At 46.3% G+C, this 19433-nt stretch overlaps 1 protein-coding gene across 2 annotated transcripts in view; it reads left to right on the top strand.

The window, feature by feature from the left end:
- The window catches only part of ESPL1 (extra spindle pole bodies like 1, separase), a 548935-nt gene that overhangs the window by 289840 nt on the left and 239662 nt on the right, over window positions 1-19433 (top strand). For both annotated transcript variants that reach the window (XM_030198173.1, XM_030198172.1), the window contains exon 21: window positions 11467-11680. In XM_030198173.1, coding sequence (XP_030054033.1) covers window positions 11467-11680 — 214 coding nt within the window. The remainder of the gene's footprint in view (window positions 1-11466; window positions 11681-19433) is intronic.

Genomic DNA, 19433 nt, shown 5'->3' with positions numbered 1-19433 from the left:
GTCATGTGCAACCCTTAAGCATAAGTATCTGACTCCAGCAGATGGAGGACCTATGCAGTCTGGGAGCATTAGAGCAGGCTGGTCAGCTTAGGGGTCTCAGTCCCTTGGAAAGGTGGACCAAATGGGCTTGGGCCCAGTTAACACTGTTCCTCCCTCTTCCATTGTATTACCTGCTTTGGGTGGTTGGTGCAGGCAACTGACCTTTTCTACTATTGAAGAGAGTCCAGAGTGCCTTGGAAGTCAGAAGGCAGTTAATAAAGTTGAGGAAGATAGAGCAGAAGGAGCAGCCAGCCTATTGAGACTCTGCCTGTGGCAGGGAAGCTTGCAAAGCCTATGGAGACTGGAAGGTGAGAGCGCCATGGAATTGAGTTCCAACTTGGAGATAGGAATGCTGGGCATGGATTAGGCCAAGCACAAAGCCAAACAAGTACAGATGCCATACATTTTAGCTATTCTTGTGAGGAGGAAGGACTGTCTCTTTGTGTCATGTGTTAAGCGCTGCATGCGTCTGGTAGCGCTATACAAATGCTAATAATAATAATAGAGAGCCTGGGTATGCCCTGGGTGATCAGAATAACCTTGAAGAATGGTTCAGGTGGCAGTTCTTCATTGGTAGTGACGGGCTCAGTTTGGGAAATGTGGTGTTTTGAGAAATGCCATCATTGTAAAACATATTGATACTGTTGCAGGCTTCCTCCTGTTCTGCATATGAACTCAGTAGGGAGGGTTTTTCTCAGCTGTCACGCTGTGTTGACTTCTCTGAGTTTCTTGCTAATGCACCAGTAGAGCAGTAGGGTAGATCTCCGAGCCATGAAGCCCCTCTACATTGTCCTAGAAGCTAAATGGGACCTGTGCGCTTAAAATCCCATTGGGACCCAGAAGCAGGTCTGGAGAAGGTATTCCATGGCCTCAGCAGATTCCATGGAGTTGCTTAAGAAGGGCCTCTGAGGAGACTGAAGGCTTAGAGCAAAGGCAACTCCTTCCACAGAAAGATGAGTGGTGCACATCTTTAAGAGGGATGAGTTACCTTCCCTGTTCGCTCAGATCCTCATGATACTGATGATCTGAGGACATTTAATTGACCCAGAGTTTTTCCAGACTTTCTTTCATAAGGAATCTAGAATCCCACTAAGGCCTTCCCAGTTTAGTGATCAGATACGATTGTGATAGAGAAGGAAATGTTGGATGGAGGCTTGAAGGTAGTGAGATGTACGGCTAGTTGCACAATGTGGATGCCCTGGTGTTGGCAATTTCTTGGAAAACTGTCCCAGTAGAAGGACAGTTCAGCCCTCAAGGACCTACTGGACAAGGAGACTGGAGGCCCTCCTTGAAACAGCAGACTTTTTGGAAAGAGTAAACAAACGATTCATGTCTACCCATTCCACTCCACTCATTATTTTATAGACCTCTATCATATCTCCCCTCAGCTATCTTTTCTCCAAGCTCAAGAGCCCTAGATGCTTCAGTCTTTCCTCATGGGGAAGTCGTCCCATCCCCTTTATCATTTTCATCGACCTTCTCTGTACCTTTTCTAATCCCATTATATCTTTTTTGAGATGTGGTGACCAGAATTGAACACACTATTTGAGGTGCGGTCGCACCGTGGACCAATACAAACGCATTATAACGTCCTCACTTTTGTTTTCCATTCCTTTCTTAATACCTAACATTCTATTTGCTTTCTTAGCACACTGAGCACAGGGTTTCAACGTATCATTGACGACTCTGAGATCCCTTTCTTGGTCGGTGACTTCTAACATGGAACCTTGCATTATGTAGCTATAGTTCGGGTTCCTCTTTCCCACATGCATCACTTTGCATTTTCTCACATTAAACGTCATCTGCCATTTAGATGCCCAGTCTCCCAGTCTTGTAAGGTCCTCTTGCGATTTAACAACTTTGAATACTTTGTGTCGTCAGCAAATTTAATTACCTCGCTAGTTACTCCCATCTCTAGATCATTTATAAATATGTTAAAAGTCCCAGCACAGACCCCACTATCGACCCTTCTCCATTGAGAATGCTGACCATTTAACCCTACTCTCTGTTCTGTCCTTTAACCAGTTTTTAATCCACAATAGGACACTAACTACCTCCTATCCCATGACTCTCCAATTTCTTCTGGAGTCTTTCATGAGGTACTTGTAATGCTATGGATTTACAGCCTGTCTCACTAACACAGACTGCTCAATAATTACCGTGGATTATTTTGGATTCGTAATAAGTAAATGAAACCTTTATTAGGGAAGCTAAATTGTACAGTGGTCAATATATATGTATGTATATTATTGCTTCCTTTCCTGGTCTAAAGAACTCTTTGCATTGCTTAGATGTAGAGACCAGTGATGTAATAATTGTTTATACAGCTAATCATTGTATATGTGCTAACCATTAGGTGTGTGTGTGTGTATGCACACACATAATGGTTAGCACATATACAATGATTAGCTGTATAAACAATTATCACATCTCTGGTCTCTACATCTAAGCAATGCAAAGAGTTCTTTAGACCAGGAAAGGAAGCAATAATATACATACATACATACAGTCATCACTGGTCTCCATCATCCAGGCTCTTATCAGCTGGGGGGGCCCGGTTCACGCAGCGAGAGCTAGGAGGTTTGGACCAGAAACAAGCCTTCTGCGCAGTCCGTATGTTACTCACAGATGAACCCCCCCCCCCCCCCCCCCCCCTTACTGTGACAGGCCCTCCCTTTTTATTAAGATCTGAGCCCATGTCCAGAGCTAAGGAAAGTTACAGAAAGCTTCTATGGAAAATCATAGAATGCTTACCGTGGTCACATGCTTTCCCAAGTCCAGGTGGCCAAGCTGGGCCTGGGGAACAAGTGCCATCCTCCCCTTTGCATACCAAATTAGTTAGAGCTATGTCTTATCTTCTGCATTCCAACTTGTTTTTGTATTTACAAGGAAAGTTACTTTCGGTCAAAGACAGAAGATTTCAGCGCTGCTTATGTCTAGTAGAGCTTTAGAAATAAGTAGTAGTAGTATTATCGGACAAAAGCAGGGTTGAAAAGTAATCCTTTAAGGTAACAGAATTACTTTTAATCAACAATACAGACCCCGAGTGCACTGGTCGTTCAAGACAGGGTTGAAAAATAATCTTTAAAACTCACTTCCATTACAGTACTTTGTCAAATGCCTTTTGAAAATCTAGATAAATGTCAACCGGTTCACCTTTATCCACATGTTTGTTCACCCTTTCAAAGAAATGTAATTGGTGAGGCAAGATTTCCCTTCACTAAATCTATGTTGGCTTTTTCTCATTAATCCATGCTGTTGAATATGCTCTGTAATTTTGTTCTTTATAATACTCTACCATTTTGCCCGGCACCGACGTCAGGCTCAAAGGTCTATAATTTCCAGGATCTCCTCTGCAACCTTTTTAAAAAATTGGCGTTACATTGGCCAATCTTTCAGTACCACACTCGATTTTAAGGATAAATTACATATTACTAACAATAGTTTTGCCAGTTCATTTTTCAATTGTATCAGTACTTGGGGATGAATACCATCTGGTCCAGGAGATTTGCTACTCTTCAATTTGTCAAATTGCCCCATTACATCCTCTAGATGTATAGAGATTTCATTCAGTTTCTCTGGCTCGTCAGCTTTGAATACCATTTTTGGTACCGGTATCTCTCCCAAATCTTTTTCGGTGAAGACCGAAGCAAAGAATTCATTTAATCTCTCCGCTATGGCTTTGTCTTCCCTGATAGCCCCTTGCAGGAACCTACTGCACAATATAGAACAGTGGTAGTCTATTCACTAAGGAATTCATTGAAACATACAATTTGACCATGATTAGCCAAACATTTGCACCTCAACTGGGCAGATAAGACAATTCACCCTATTTAAATGCCTTTTCTGATATCTAATGGTAATATCGAGGGCCAGTTCCAAAGACCCAATATGTCACACTTAAATCTTTCAAGCCAAACACAATTTATAAATGGGGGGGGGGGACCTCCATGCTAACCATAGAATATAACTGCCCAACACTCACAATTAATATAAATATATGAACAGCTTATTCCTCATCAACCCTCCAAACCGGTCAAGACGCTTGGGTTATGCTCGCCTACCAACAGAGGGAGACTGAGAACACAAAACTTGAAACTATGTACTTATAACCTGTGCCTCGCCATCTATAGCCAGTATTTTCTCAGTCTCAGCAGAGGGTAGACAGGCAGCCTGTGCAGCTTGCCCGATCTGGATAGGTTTTTGAGTTAATTTTCAGAGTTTTCCTTTGTTTCTGTGCTGGTTCTGGTGGATCCATGTGCCTGGAAGACTTTGGTGTGCTAGGGGTTGCGGGTCCGCTGGGGCCCATCATTGTCCCTTTTGGGGTGTCACACCCGGGTGGCCGGGTCCCTCCCCCTGACTGGCTCTCCGTTTGGGCAGCTTTGTGCCTCGGCTGCAGTTTGTATACTGCAGCCTTGAGTGCCGGATGGTGTTAGCAGCAGCAAGGCTCAAATTAAAGGCTGCAGTAAAGTTTTATTGGAAAAAAAAAGAAAGACAGGCCCAAACGCTGGGGAGAGCTATTGGAGCTGCACTCCGGAGAGACGGAGCTGTTCAGCTGTGGTCAAGGCGCTGAGTTTTCCTGCTCGGGTGAGTTTTTCTTTGTTCTTACAATTGGGGCACTTGTTTTGGCGGTCAGCTGGGCTTCGCGAAGATGTGAGGGAGACCGCTTCGGTGTAGGTCGTGTGCGCGTCGGGGCGTTGACGCGGTGGGCAGCACTTGTCGTTTTTGCGGGGAACCAAAGCCTCAATCCTCCGTACCGCTGGTGTTAGCGGCGGAGGTTCCCGCGACTAGCGTCCCGGAGGTTGCGGCGTGTATAAATAGCGGCCCTGCGGCGGTTCCGTTTTTGGCGGGAACCGCCGCCATTTTGGATTCGGCGCTGCACGGGCCCGAGGGAGTCGGGGGACTGCAGGGCAGTCAATTTCCAGCGCCTTCGGGGGGCGATGCCTTGGGTAGGATCGGTTTTCCCCCGGATTTCATTTGGAATTTATTTCAGGCTTGGCAGACGGGGCCGACTCGAGCGGAGCCCCTTAGTCTTGGGACGGGGGGGGGGGGGGGCTAGCGCGAAGAGATCACGTGTAGAGTGGTCTGAGGAGTTAGAAGGTTTTTCTCCTCCGGAGTCGGAGGGTGACTTTAGCCTTCTAGAAGAGCAGGAGGAGTCGCTGGCTGGCTATGATAAGGAGCTTGCGCTGCCTGGGGAGGAGCCCTCTGTGGTTCGCATTTTTCAACGAGATGAATTATCAGAGCTGATTGATCAGGTGGCTGCGACCCTCAAATTTGATCCGGCGGCAGCTCCGTTAGAGGCCGGGAAGCAGGATCCGTTGGTTAAGGGGATCAGACGGGTGTCTTGTACTTTCCCTATGAATGCGGATCTGAGAGAAATGATTACTCAGGAGTGGCAGGCGCCAGAGGCGCCATGTAAGGTGGCTCGGGCCATGGCTAAGCTTGATCCCCTGCCGCAGGAAGATAGAGATTCTTTCAAGCCTCCGACCGTGGATGCCGTGGTTACGGCAGTGACTAAGGCTACGGCGATTCCGGTGGATGGAGGGGCTGCGTTGTGAGACCCTCAGGACAGAAAATTGGAGACTTTCCTAAAGCGCAGTTTTGATTTGTCTGCTCTGGCGTTGCAGGCGTCGGTCTGTGGAGGTCTGGTGGCGCGGGCTTGTTTCCGCTGGGCGGAGCGGCTCTTAGATAGTCCGCCAGGGGACAGAGCCTCTTTGACTCAAGATCTGGCAAAGTTGGAGTTGGGGGTCCTCCTTTTTGGCGGATGCGCTGTATGATTTGTTGCGGACCTCGGCAAAGAACATGTCTCTAGCGGTGGCAGCTCGTCGGGCCCTGTGGTTACGAGGCTGGATGGCGGATGCTGCTGTTTGCTCTTTGCTGTTTGGTGAAGAGTTGGATAAATTGGTGAGAGGTCTTAGTGACGCTAAGGTTCCTCGGCTTCCGGAGCTTCGCCCTAAGGCTTCTAGGGGATCCGCGGGTCGCGGACGGTTTCAGGAAGCTAAGCAGTATCGGCCTGGTAGATATTCTGGTGGGACTAGGGGTCGTTTCTTTTAGAGAACCCATTCCTTTCGCGGTGGCCGTCGTGGAGGGCGAGGTTTCTCTTCGGGAGCGTCCGGTGCGTCCCGTCCTTCTCAATGATGGTTTGGGGGCCCAGCCTCTGGTTTCGTGGGGGCTCGCTTACGCTTGTTTTACAAGAGGTGGGTCCAGATCACGTCAGACCAGTGGGTGCTGCAAATAGTCCGAGATGGGTACGCGCTAGAGTTCGACGGACCTCTGTCCGACTTCTTCCTCGTGTCTCCCTGTCATTCTCGGCGCAAGGCGAGAGCGGTCCGAGATACTCTGTCGCGCCTGTTAGATTTAGGAGCTGTAGTACCTGTTCCTCCAGCAGAGAGAGGAAAGGGATGTTATTCCATATACTTCGTGGTTCCCAAAAAAGAGGACGCTTTTCGTCCCATTTTGGATCTCAAGAAGGTCAATGCAGCCCTAAAGGTTCCTTCCTTTCGGATGGAAACGTTACGCTCCGTCATTGTAGCGGTTCAGGAAGGGGAATTTCTGACTTCTCTAGATCTGACAGAAGCGTACTTGCACATCCCCATCCTGGAGGCGCATCAGCGTTTTCTTCGCTTTGTGGTGCTAGGGAGACATTTTCAGTTTTGCGCGCTTCCCTTCGGTCTGGCCACTGCTCCGCAAACCTTCTCCAAGGTGATGGTCGTGGTGGCAGCAGCTCTGCGGTTGCAGGGCATTTTGGTGCACCCGTACCTAGACGACTGGTTGATTCGGGCCAAATCAAGGTCGGAGAGCAAGGAGGTCACCGGTCGGGTGGTGTCCTTTTTGCAATCTCTGGGCTGGGTTGTCAATCTGGCCAAGAGTCACCTAGTGCCGTCGCAGTCTCTCGAGTATCTGGGAGTCCGTTTCGACACGAAGAGAGGCCGGGTGTTCTTGACTTCCTCTCGCATGTCCAAGCTGCAGGCTCAGATCCGTCATTTCTGAGCCCAGAGGGCACCGTCGGCGCGGGAGTACCTTCAGGTGTTGGGTCTGATGGCCACATCAATAGAGGTAGTTCCCTGGGCCAGGGCGCATATGAGGCAGCTGCAGGGTGCGTTGTTGTCTCGTTGGTCCCCTCAGTTGCAGGATCTGGAGGAGAGTCTCTCTCTGTCGGTGGTTCGTCGCAGTCTCAGCTGGTGGCTCCATTCTCCGAACCTAGCGAAGGGCATGCCATTGGCCACTCCACATTGGGTGGTGATGACCACGGATGCGAGTTTGATGGGCTGGGGGGCGCATTGTCTGGGACAGGTGGCCCAGGGACTTTGGACAGTGGAGGAGGCGTGTTGGTCCATCAATCGTCTGGAGACGCGTGCAATTCGGTTGGCTCTTCGGTCCTTTCAGAGTCTGGTAGACGGCAAGGCAGTCAGGGTGCTTTCCGACAATGCCACAGCCGTGGCGTATGTGAATCGACAGGGAGGAACGAAGAGTCCCGGTTTAGCGGTAGAGGCAGCAGAGTTGCTGGTGTGGGCAGAAGCACATCTGCAGAGTCTCTCGGCGGGGTACGTGGCAGGGGTGGACAACGTGAGCGCGGATTATCTGAGCAGGCACATGTTGGATCCCGGAGAGTGGGCTCTCCATCCCTCCGTGTTCGAGTGGATAGTGTTACAGTGGGGTCGACCGGTGTTGGATCTAATGGCGTCGTCCGCCAATGCACAAGACTCTCGGTTCTTCAGTCGTCGAAGAGATTCTCGGGCCGAGGGCATCGACGCGCTGGTCCTTCCGTGGCCGACTCAGCAGTTGCTCTACGTGTTCCCGCCGTGGCCGCTGGTGGGCCGCGTGGTTCAGCGGATCGGTCGTCACTCGGGATTAGTAGTTCTGATAGCGCCCAATTGGCCCTGGCGTCCGTGGTACGGAGATCTGATGTGGTTGCTGGTGCAGGATCCGATTCCCCTGGGGCCTCGGGTGAGATTGGTTCAGGGGCCGATCGAGATGGCCGACCCCTCTCCATTCTTGCTTACGGCTTGGCTCTTGAAAGGCACCATTTAAGACGCAAAGGTTTCTCGGCCTGGGTGATTGATACGATGTTGCGGTCTCATAAGAGATCTACTTCCTTGGCATATGTGCGGGTGTGGCACATTTTCGAGAATTGGTGTCAGGAGCGGGGCTATGCCCCGTTGCGCGTTTCGGCAGTGGAAGTGTTGGATTTTCTTCAGGATGGTTTGGATAGGGGGCTTTCGCTCTGCTCTCTGAAGGTTCAGGTGTCAGCCTTGTCTTGTTTTAGAGGTAAGGTTCGGGGAGTATCCTTGGCGGCTTCTCCGGACGTGGGGCGGTTTTTGAAGGCAGTGAAGTTGCTTCGGCCGCCTCGCCGCCCGATGGTTCCGTCTTGGGATTTAAATTTGGTCTTGGAGGCTCTGGTGGGGCCTCTGTTTGAACCCTTGCCTTCCATTACGTGTAAGGACCTTACTTTGAAGACAGTCTTTTTGGTGGCTATTTCTTCGGCGCGTAGGATTTCGGAGCTTCAGGCTTTATCTTGCAGAGAGCCTTTCCTGTCCTTTGCCAAAGAGAAAGTGACTTTACGCACGGTTCCTTCCTTTGTTCCTAAGGTGGTGTCTTCTTTTCATGTCAATCAGGTGATTTCGTTGCCAGTGTTGGGTGATCGTGCCGGGGATCCCTTGCAGCGTCGTTTGGCTAAGTTGGATGTGCGACGCGTCTTGCGGTCATATTTGAGCAGAACCCAAGATTTTCGATCTTCGGACAGGTTGTTTGTTTTGTTTGGAGGTCCCAAGAAAGGTGAAGCTGCCTCCAAGGCTACTCTGCCTAGATGGTTGAAGGAGACTATTGCTTCGGCTTATTTGTTGAAGCGTCGGGCAGTGCCCTCTTTACTTAAGGCACATTCTACTCGGGGAGTAGCCGCTTCTTGGGCGGAAACTAGTTTTATTCCGCCGCAGGATATTTGTAGGGCAGCGGTATGGTCCTCCATCCATTCCTTTGTGAAGCATTACAGACTTTTGATGTTCAGGCGAAAGAAGATGCCCGGTTTGGAGCCGGCTGTGTTGTCTTCTGCTTTTCGAGGGTCCTGCCCTTAGTTGGGATACTGCTTTGGTACGTCCCAAGCGTCTTGACCGGTCTGGAGGGTTGATGAGGAAGGTGAAATTAGGCCTTACCTGCTAATTTTCTTTCCTCTAGACCCTCCAGACCGGTCAAGAGCCCGCCCGTTCTTTTCTCAGAAGTATTCCTCAGCCGTGTCTATGCATAGCAGTATTTTGAGCCGTGTCTATGAATAGCAGTATTTTGAGCCGTGTTCTGCTAGGACTATTCCTTTAAGGTTTTGTGTGGTCAGAGAGAATTCTTTGACTCTAAGACATTACAGAGCGGGACGCTGTGACGTCTCGTCTGTTTTCAGCACACTGTTGGTACTTGTCCTTTGGTTTTCCAGGTACAGGGGTTTCTAGTTTGAGTTGTTTTTATTTTCTGCTTTGCTAAGTGTATAGATGGCGAGGCACAGGTTATAAGTACATAGTTTCAAGTTTTGTGTTCTCAGTCTCCCTCTGCTGGTAGGCGAGCATAACCAAAGCGTCTTGACCGGTCTGGAGGGTCTAGAGGAAAGAAAATTAGCAGGTAAGGCCTAATTTCACCTTAATGAGCTCAGCAGTGACTTGTTTCACAGGGGCACCTGAAGACCTGTGATTCACCTGCCTCCTTGTCGGTCCAAAATTATTTTAGGTATATATGCTTTTTTTTGCTTATTTTACTCATTTTTAAATATTTTAATGTTCATTTTTGTATTTTATATCAATTAAGTTTAGCTTTGGGCTTCATTATCTTATAAAGGAAGATCTTGGAAGCGCATTTGTTGATGGCATTGAGACGTTCGAGGACTTTACCCTGCAGCTGCACATGATGAAACATGGCCCATGTTGGCAGCGGTTATTTTTATAAGAAGTTTAGCTTTTGGCTTAATTGATATACAAAAATGAACACAATTATAAAAAAGGAGTAACATAAGCAGAATGATTTTGGACCTGTGAGGAGGCAGGTGAGTCACGGGTCTTCAGGCAACTGAGGTCCTTCATGAGCTGTTGGCTGTTCATATATTTACACTTAACAAATCTGGCATCTGAACCTCAAATTAGGTGATTCTGGTGGATTAAACCAGAAAGCCTTTAATTTTTGAAAGAATACTGGCCATTGAGGTGTATTAATGAAAGCTGCTAAGGATGCTTAAAACTTTAATCATAATACAAGACTTATGCCTGGAACAGACTTCCCGAGCCCATACGCCATGCGCCCTCCCTGCCTATTTTCAAGTCCTTACTCAAAGCCCATCTCTTTTCCCTTGCTTTTGGTGCCTAACCACCTTCCCCATTCATGATACCTACACTGACTACATAGTTTGTAACCTTTAGATTGTAAGCTCTCTTGAGCAGGGACTGTCCTTCCCCATGTTTAAACTTGTACAGCGCTGCGTAACCCTGGCAGCGCTATAGAAAGGCGTAGTAGTAGTAGTAGACTGAGATTGGTAGGTTTTCCACAAGTTTGAGTAGCAATGAAAATAACTTATTGGTGATATAAAACATATGTAGATGATTTTGATGGTATACTCAATGTTCACTTAACTACAGACCAATACAGAAGTATTTTAAGCTTGTCATTATGCAAAAATTGTCAACATCAAAAAAGAAAGTCACCAGCTGTAAGGGAAATGGGACTTGATATACCGCCTTTCTGAGGTTTTTGCAACTACATTCAAAGCGGTTTACATATATTCAGGTACTTATTTTGTACCAGGGCAATGGAGGGTTAAGTGATTTGCCTAGAGTCACAAGGAGCTGCAGTGGGAATTGAACTCAGTTCCCCAGGATCAAAGTCCATTTCACTAAGCACTAGGCTACTCCTCCACTGAGGGAAAGGAGGTGGATCTTTAAATACTACCTTTCTGTGGTTACAATCAAATTGGTTTACATATTATATACAGGTACTTATTTTGTACCTGGGGCTGTGGAAGGTTAAGTGACTTATTCAGAGTCACAAGGAGCTGCAGTGTGAGTTGAACCCAGTTCACCAGGAACAAAGCCTTCTGCACTAACCACTAGGCTACTCCTAGAGCCACTCAGAACAAAATTAGTTTCCCCAATCTGGTAAAGCAACCTACCAAGCCTATATTGATCATGTATATTTGAAATGACAGAAGAAACTGTAGAAAAAATTCTTATCTTTAGATAGAAAGAAATGGGGTACAATTAAAGCTAGTCTTCTAGGGGAAAGGGTGCCGACAAAGCTCTGATCCAGGGACTTAGTCTTAATATGTGCTGATCACTGTTGGATTCATAATTGGCTATAGACGTGGGTTACCACATAACTGTTAAGCAATTAGAAGTTGGACATAATGAACAATTGGCCATCTTCCAACCTTAACCAAATGTTTCTCCACTGTTTCTTCAGGTGTTTCCCACTTGGACTCTATCTACAATCACCTACAAGAAGCATTTGTTTGTATCAGACACTACCCTCCAAGCACCATCTATGTCCAGCTGTGCAAGCTCATGGCACTCTGTACTGGTAGCCGTGATCCGTATATCACTGGTTTCCTGGTTTCAGAGTCCCTGTCTGTCGCTGTTCGTCACCAGATGATCAACAATATGAACAGGAAACTTCGGTGAGAGCTTGAGTCCAGCCATTTTAAACAGGTCTTGGACTGCTACAGCATTATTTCAGAGCCAGAGCAATGCAGAGTGAAGCTTTGTTCTGAGGGAATTTGTGTGTGTGTGTGTGTGGGGGGGGGGGGGGGGGGGATAGCACTTAGGCTAGGAAACTGCTGCTTGTTCAGCAGTGGAGCCTCCGTCTAGGAGCCAGGAGCTGTAGAATGTCCAAGAGCCTTAGTGGAAAGAAAAACTGTCGCACTAAACAATAACTTAAAAAAAATCCCTGATACAGAGGTTAGTAACCCAGTTTTCTTCCAAGATGTCTATATCAGTTGCCCTTCTGTGGGAGCTGATAGAAGCCACCTAAAAGTTCAGAGTGTTCAAATGCCTAGCATGTAAGTGGTGGTGAGTTTGAGAGGTGAGATTAAGGGAAGCATGTCGGTCACGCGTTAACTACTACTACTACTATTTAGCATTTATATAGCGCTACAAAGCATACGCAGCGCTGCACAAACATAGAAGAAAGACAGTCCCTGCTCAAAGAGCTTACAATCTAATAGACAATAATAATAAAGCAAGCAAATCAATTAATGTGTAGAGGAAAGAGGAGAGGAGGGTAGGTAGAAGCGAGAGGTATAAGTGGTTACAAGTCAAAAGCAATGTTGAAGAGGTGGGCTTTCAATCTGGATTTAAAGATGGTCAAGGATGGGGCAAGACGTAGGGGCTCAGGAAGTTTATTCCAGGCATAGGGTGCAGCGAGACAGAAGGAGCGAAGTCTGGAGTTGGCAGTAGTGGAGAAGGGAACAGATAAGGATTTTTATCCATGGATCGGAGCGCCCGGGAAGGGGAGTAGGGAAGGACGAGTGTGGAGAGATACTGGGGAGCAGCAAAGTGAATACATTTATAGGTTAATAGAGAGTCACGTGACGCTATGCAGAGGAGCAGACGCTAACTGCTTCGCTCCTGCTCCCTCATAGCCGAATCAGCATAGAATATCCCGAAAAAGTGACTGCAGTTACCCAGAAAATCGGCGAACCACCACAGGAGGTAAAGCCCCAACTTTAAACACCATACTTCTCCGCGATGGCGGCTAAAAATCTGCACAAAGAAAGAGAAAAGCAGATTGGCGGACGACAAGATGGCGGCCCCGGCGAGCCCAGCGGCCTCTCAGGTAGGATCCGCATGGGCCGCCAAGATCATAGAAGAGGTTACCACTGCCATGGAAACAATTTTGGAGAAAAAGTTGGGCTCATTAACAGCAAAGCTGGAAGCTCTCAATAATAATGTCACACAGATTGGAGAAGATATGGCAACTTTTCAGCGCCGGACTGGCGAACTGGAAGACCGCATGGAGAAAGTTGAGGAGGCTCAAACGAAATTACAAAAACTGGTGGACTCTTACGCTGATAAAATCGAGGATCTGGAGAACAGATCCAGAAGAAATAACTTAAGGCTGGTAGGCATACCAGAAAACCAAGGAGACCATGATTTGAAAAGATACCTGGAGGCGTGGCTGAACAAGGAGCTGGAGCTGCCGACGGAGCTGGGCCCCTTGAGAATCGAACGGGCCCATCGGTTGGGCATAAAGCAGGCGAATTCAACAAGGCCCAGAGTGGTCATCTGCAAAATCCTCAATTTCGCGCATAAAACAGCGATATTACAGGCTCTGCGCTCTGGGAAAGAGCTAATTTGTGGAACTCAAAAAATCCTATGTTTCCAAGATTATTCGGCGGGGGTGTCGGCGCAAATGAAATTATTTTCGCTGATTTGTGCTGTTGGTGAAAAGAAAAATTAAGTTTGCACTGATGTACCCGGCAAAATTGCGGATCACTTATCAATCATCAACGAACACCTACTCATCCGTTGAAGACGCGCAGCAGTTTGTGCGGAAGTTGGATTCTAATCGCTGAGTTACTGATTTGAAGCAGTAATAAGGAAACACAAGCTACCTGATATATGCGATAAGAGCGAGGAAGAAGGTTTGATTTTCCATATATTTTCTTTTTTTTTTTTTTTGTGAATTTGAACTGCGGAGACTTACAACCAGAAGGCATAAAGAAGTATGGTTGAAATTTAGAGCCACAGCAAAAACTTGTTGACATGGGGGGACTGGTGATAAGAAGAATTATTCCTCTCCTTATATAGACTATATATATGATTGAAAGAATTCATGTTTGATTGATATGGTTACTATTATTTGTTATTTTAAATGGGGGTTCAGTGGAAAAAGAGAAGTTGAATGTTAAGGTGGAAGGGAATTGGAGAAATGGAAGGGGGAAGGGTTAAATAACTAAGATATCATAAGGGATATTAATAAAACTTTTAAAACATTTATGTTAATAGGCCTGATTTGAGATTGAGGGGGCGGCGTTTAAAGTGACTTGATCCTAGGGAGGGATCTTAGGGGTAAGAAGGGGTTCGGGAAGATGGTATTGGGTGGGCTAGAGGGGAAAGGGATAGGGAAGGGAGGGTCTCAGGGAGGGGAAGTAAGTGGATGGGCATTAACATTAAGGATGAGGGCTCAATTACTTTGGATAATTACTCAATATGATGTGTGGGCTTGGAAGAGAACTACTGGATTACACAAGGGGGGTCAGAGGCTGGGCTGGCTCCTCTCAGACAATAAGGTAACTATCTGGTGGACAATATACACTAAATGCAAGGAAAAATGACTAAGATAATCACATGGAATGTGGGGGGTATTCACTCCCCCATAAAAAGATCAAAAATACTGCATTACTTACAACGAATCAGAGCTGATATAGTATTTTTACAAGAAACACATTTGTCAGAGAGTGAACATGCCAAATTGGCGAAATGGTGGGTAGGGAAGTGCATATCTTCGGCGGCAGTGGGACGTAGAGGAGAAGTGGCAATTCTCATCCGAAAGGGGGTGGCAGTGCAACTCACGAACATCATAAAAGACCCAGAAGGTCGTTTTAATTTCTGTAAGGCGGTAATAGCCAGACAGCCGGTGAACCTAGGAAGTATATATGCCCCTAATCAACTTGACCCCAAATTTTATAAGAAACTAATATCAATACTAACCCAGGTAGACCCTATCCCATTGGTGCTAGGGGGTGATTTTAACATGACTTGGGATATGCAGTTGGATAGGTCTAATCCTGTGCAGGGCCGAGGGACACAAACATCGAGGGGCTTGCCAGACCTCTGTTCTATACTTAACCTTATAGACATTTGGCGAGTACTACACCCTTTAGAAAAGGAATACACTCATCAGTCCAGGGCTCATGGTACTCATTCCAGGATCGATTATCTGTTAATCTCGAGAGAGCTCTTTTCAGAAGTAGGAGAAGCTGAAATTGGCCCCTGTATAATCTCAGACCATGCGACGGTCTGGATGACCTGGAACTTGGGGAGTCAGGAGGGGGTGCAAAAAAACTGGTCTTTCCCTAGCTACCTATATAATGTTGGGAAATTCAAGGAGTTCTTAGTGAGTAAGTAGGGAGAATATTCTCACACTTCAACGAAGGGGCAAAAGATAATTCAGTACTATTTTGGGAAGCTGGGAAAGCAGTACTGCGAGGAGACATTATAAGTTATGTAAGTCATCATAAGAGAGCCAGGGATAGAGAAATCTTACGCTTGGAGAAAAAACTACTGAGCTTACGAAAACAATTTGGGAAAAAGCCAACCCCCAAAATTAGACAAGATATTATAACAGTCCAGACAACTCTGAACGCCTTACTCCAACTTTATAAGCAAGGAAACAAAGGTGGTAAGGTGCTGGCAAGGCTAATAGCGTCTAAACGTTCTTCCAGACACATTTTAACTATTAGGAATGAGGGGGGGAAACTACTCCACACAGATAAAGAGATAAGAGACGTTTTTCAAATTTTTTTTCAATCACTGTATGACTCGGGGGAAGAGAGAGGTCTAAGCGAAGAGCTTTACCTGGACAATGTCTCAACCCCTAAAATTCAATCGACAGAGCGAAAAATTCTGAACGCTCCTATAAGTTGTGATGAAGTGAGTTGGGCAATAGGGTGTAGTAAATTGGGTAAATCTCCGGGCCCAGACGGGTTTAAAGCAGAATTTTACAAACTGCTGGGAGACTCGATAGTACCGTCTTTAACTCACGCATTTAATGCCTGGGTAGACCAAGATCATTTGCCGGGACATCTTAACTTGGCCCAGATAATAGTTTTGCCTAAACCTAAAAGGGATCACACCTTAGTAACTTCGTATAGACCTATTTCACTTCTCAACCAAGAAGTAAAATTATTTGCTAAGATATTGGCGAATAGGCTACGACGTGTCCTCCCATGCATTATTCATGAAGCTCAAGTGGGGTTCGTTCAGGGAAGATCAGTGGCACGAAATCTTAGGTGTATTCTAGCATCCCTGGAACGCCTGGAGGCTGGGGGTGAATCATCTATTATGATTAGCTTCGATGCCGAAAAGGCATTCGATCGGGTGGAGTGGCCTTTTCTGTTCCCTATCTTGGACAAATATGGGATCCAAGGATGGTTTGTGAGGGCGATAGCGGCATTGTACGAATCACCAAAGGCTAAGATGTGGGTGAATGGAATGTATTCTGAAGAATTTGAAATTAAGAGAGGGACTCGGCAGGGATGTCCGCTGTCGCCCATACTCTTCGCATTATATATGGACCCATTAATCCGAGATATAAATCAATATTCCACAATTAGGGGGGTGCGGCTTGGAGAACAGGAATTTAAGGTTGCGGCTTTCGCTGATGACTTGTTGGTATTGTTAACAAACCCACATGAGTCATTAGGTGATCTTTTGGAAGTTTTTTCAGAATTTGGGGCATACTCTGGGTTCAAATTGAACTACGACAAGTCGGAAGCGATGGCCATAACAGCAGATACTCGTAGAACATGGAGGGGACAATTCCCACTGAAATGGGTGGAGGTTTCATTCCGCTATCTGGGCATTTATTTAACACCAAGGACAAAGGTGCTTTATAGAACAAATGTGCAGTGGCTGTTAGACAAAACAAAACAACAATTGGAAGCCTGGAAAGGACTGACATTGTCATTATCAGGGCGCATATGTCTAATTCGCATGGTAATTCTCCCCAGGTGGTTATATGTAATGCAAACTCTGCCTTTGCAGTTATTACAGAAAGATATAAGGATGTTCTACCGTATAGTGATGAAGTTCTGTTGGGCATATAAGAAGGCAAAGGTTCGGATGTCATTATTACTGGGGGGGTGGAATCAGGGAGGATTGGGCTTGTCCAACATTAAATATTATAACATTGCATGCAATTTGAGACATGTGCGTGATTGGATCTATACCTCGGACTACCACACACCTCTGGAAATAGAAAAAGAGCTGTTTAAACCATATCAGCTGGTGTCATTACTGCAGGGGGATAACAAGTCTTTGCCTCAGTTGATGAGAAAATCAGTATTGCTGAGCCCTGTACGGGAAGCGTGGAGATTCCTGGGTAAACAATTGGGAGGTGACCCGAGGGTATCAGAACTACTAACGATAAGGGGGAACCCAATGTTCAGACCTGGACAAGAGAATTCGGTATTCAGGCGGTGGGAGGCTCAGGGTTTCCATAACTTGGGAGCAGTGGTAGATCAGACAGGGGTGCCTAGAGCTCTGGACAATTTGATTCCACGGGAATCAATTCGCTGGGGTGACAATTTTGCCTACTGTCAGCTGAAGCACTGTGTTCACTCTCTTGACAAAGAAGCACTTAAGATTAAATTGGGAGAGAAAATGCAGAATTTATTAACGGAAATTTCAGAGGAGGCGCCAGCCATATCCAAGCTACAGAAGAAAATCTGGACTTTGGCACCTGGGAAGGAGCTGACCCAGCTTCGGAGAAGATGGGAGTTAGATGTGGGATGTGATCTTGCTTTCTGGGATATTGCAGCTCATCTTAAGGGCATTCCCCAATTAATTAGCGGGGCAGGATACCGAGAATGTGCTTATAGAATTGTTCACAGAGCCTATTTTTCACAAGTCCAGCTATTTCGGGCAGGGGGGAATTGAAACACCTACCTGCCCAAAGTGTAAAGCTGCTGATAATTCTCTATACCATGGGCTCTGGGAATGTCCGGTTATAAGATGTTTTTGGAGGAGGGTGGCAGCTTTCCTCTCCCTTTTGACGTCAAGCCATGTTCAGGGGACATCTATTCAAGTGGTGCTTGATTGCCCGGGTTCCTTTAGGAGACTCAGAGCAGGAGAGGTGCTGTTGTGCCGTAAGCTATGTTTGATTGCAAGAAAATGTATAATGCAACAGTGGACTTCATCGGACGCACCAGAATTCTGGCACTGGCGTAACCAAATATATCAAGTACTTACATGGGAAGCACAAGAGGTTAGAGGCTCATTTAAACGTAGAATCTGATTTTTGAAGCTCTGGAATCCTTATTTAGCCAAGTTATCACATCAGGGGAGAAGCCTAATCCTTAACAAACTATGAATATAGGGGGTAAATGTTTTGATGTTTATGTAGATAATATATATGAGGTATAAGTGAGGGTGAGGGGAGGGGGGATATAGAGAAAGTTAAGAAGGCTAAAATATGAGAATGGATCTGGACATTGAGTTGTTGTATAATTTGAAGATATGACAGTATATACTTGCTGAAGATTGTAATTCTGAGAATTTTTGATCTCAATACAAAAAGTTGAAACATATAGGTTAATAGAAGAAGTTTAAACAGGATGCGAAAGCAGATAGGGAGCCAGTGAAGCGACCTGAGGAGAGGGGTAGTATGAGTAAAGCGACCCTGGCGGAAGATGAGACGGGCAGCAGAGTTTTGAACCGACTGGAGAGGGGAGAGGTGACTAAGTGGGATGCCAGCAAAAAGCAGATTGCAGTAGTCTAAACGAGAGGTGACAAGGGTGTGGATGAGGGTTCTGGTAGAGTGTTCAGAAAGAAAGGGCGGATTTTATGGATGTTGTAAAGAAAGAAATGACAGGTCTTGGCGATCTGCTGGATATGAGTAGAGAAGGAGAGAGAGGAGTCAAAGATGACCCCAAGGTTACGAGCTGAAGAGACAGGGAGAATAAGAGAGCCATCAACAGAAATAGAAAACGAGGGAAGCAGGGAGGTGGGTTTGGGGGGGAAAATGAGAAGCTTGGTTTTAGTCATGTTTAATTTCAGGTGGCGTTGAGACAGCAATGTCAGACAAGCACGCTAAGACTTTGGTTTGGATACAAGGTGAGATATCAGGGGTAGATAGGTAGATTTGGGAGTCATCAGCATAGAGATGGTAGAAAAAGCCATGGAATGAGATTAATGAACCGAGGGAAGAAGTGTAGATAGAAAAGAGGAGGGGACCAAGAACAGAACCCTGCGGTACACATTTATAAATCAAATAGAACATTCTTTTTTGTCCCAACAGATCAGTCCAGACTCTCATGGGTTATGTCTGTCAACGAGTAGATGGAGACAGAGCAAGAAAGTAGTTCTTTATCTGACCCTTAAGGGTATTGTGCATCTGTAGCACCTCAGTATTCATCTCCAACAGATGATGACAGTATATTGTGATGCTCCTTAGATTTCAGCTCCTAAACTGGTTTATTCTAGTTTAGTCTTGCTAGAAATTGTAATAGTTGAAGAGGATTATCTGAGGTCAGCCAGAGAAACACTTGGTGATGCCAAGTCCCTTTCCTCTACCTTCCCCTGCCTCAGAAGGGTCTTTTGGATTTGAGGAATCTCATTTCAGCTATTGAGCCTTTTTCCTGGTTCATGCTTCCAGCTAGAAAACCAGTTGAGTGTGGGGAGTTGTGCTGATAATTCAGGGCAACACTC

This window comes from Microcaecilia unicolor, chromosome 3 (assembly GCF_901765095.1).
Source record: "Microcaecilia unicolor chromosome 3, aMicUni1.1, whole genome shotgun sequence".
NCBI lineage: Eukaryota > Metazoa > Chordata > Amphibia > Gymnophiona > Siphonopidae > Microcaecilia > Microcaecilia unicolor.
This window is presented reverse-complemented; position numbering and strand designations above follow the sequence as displayed.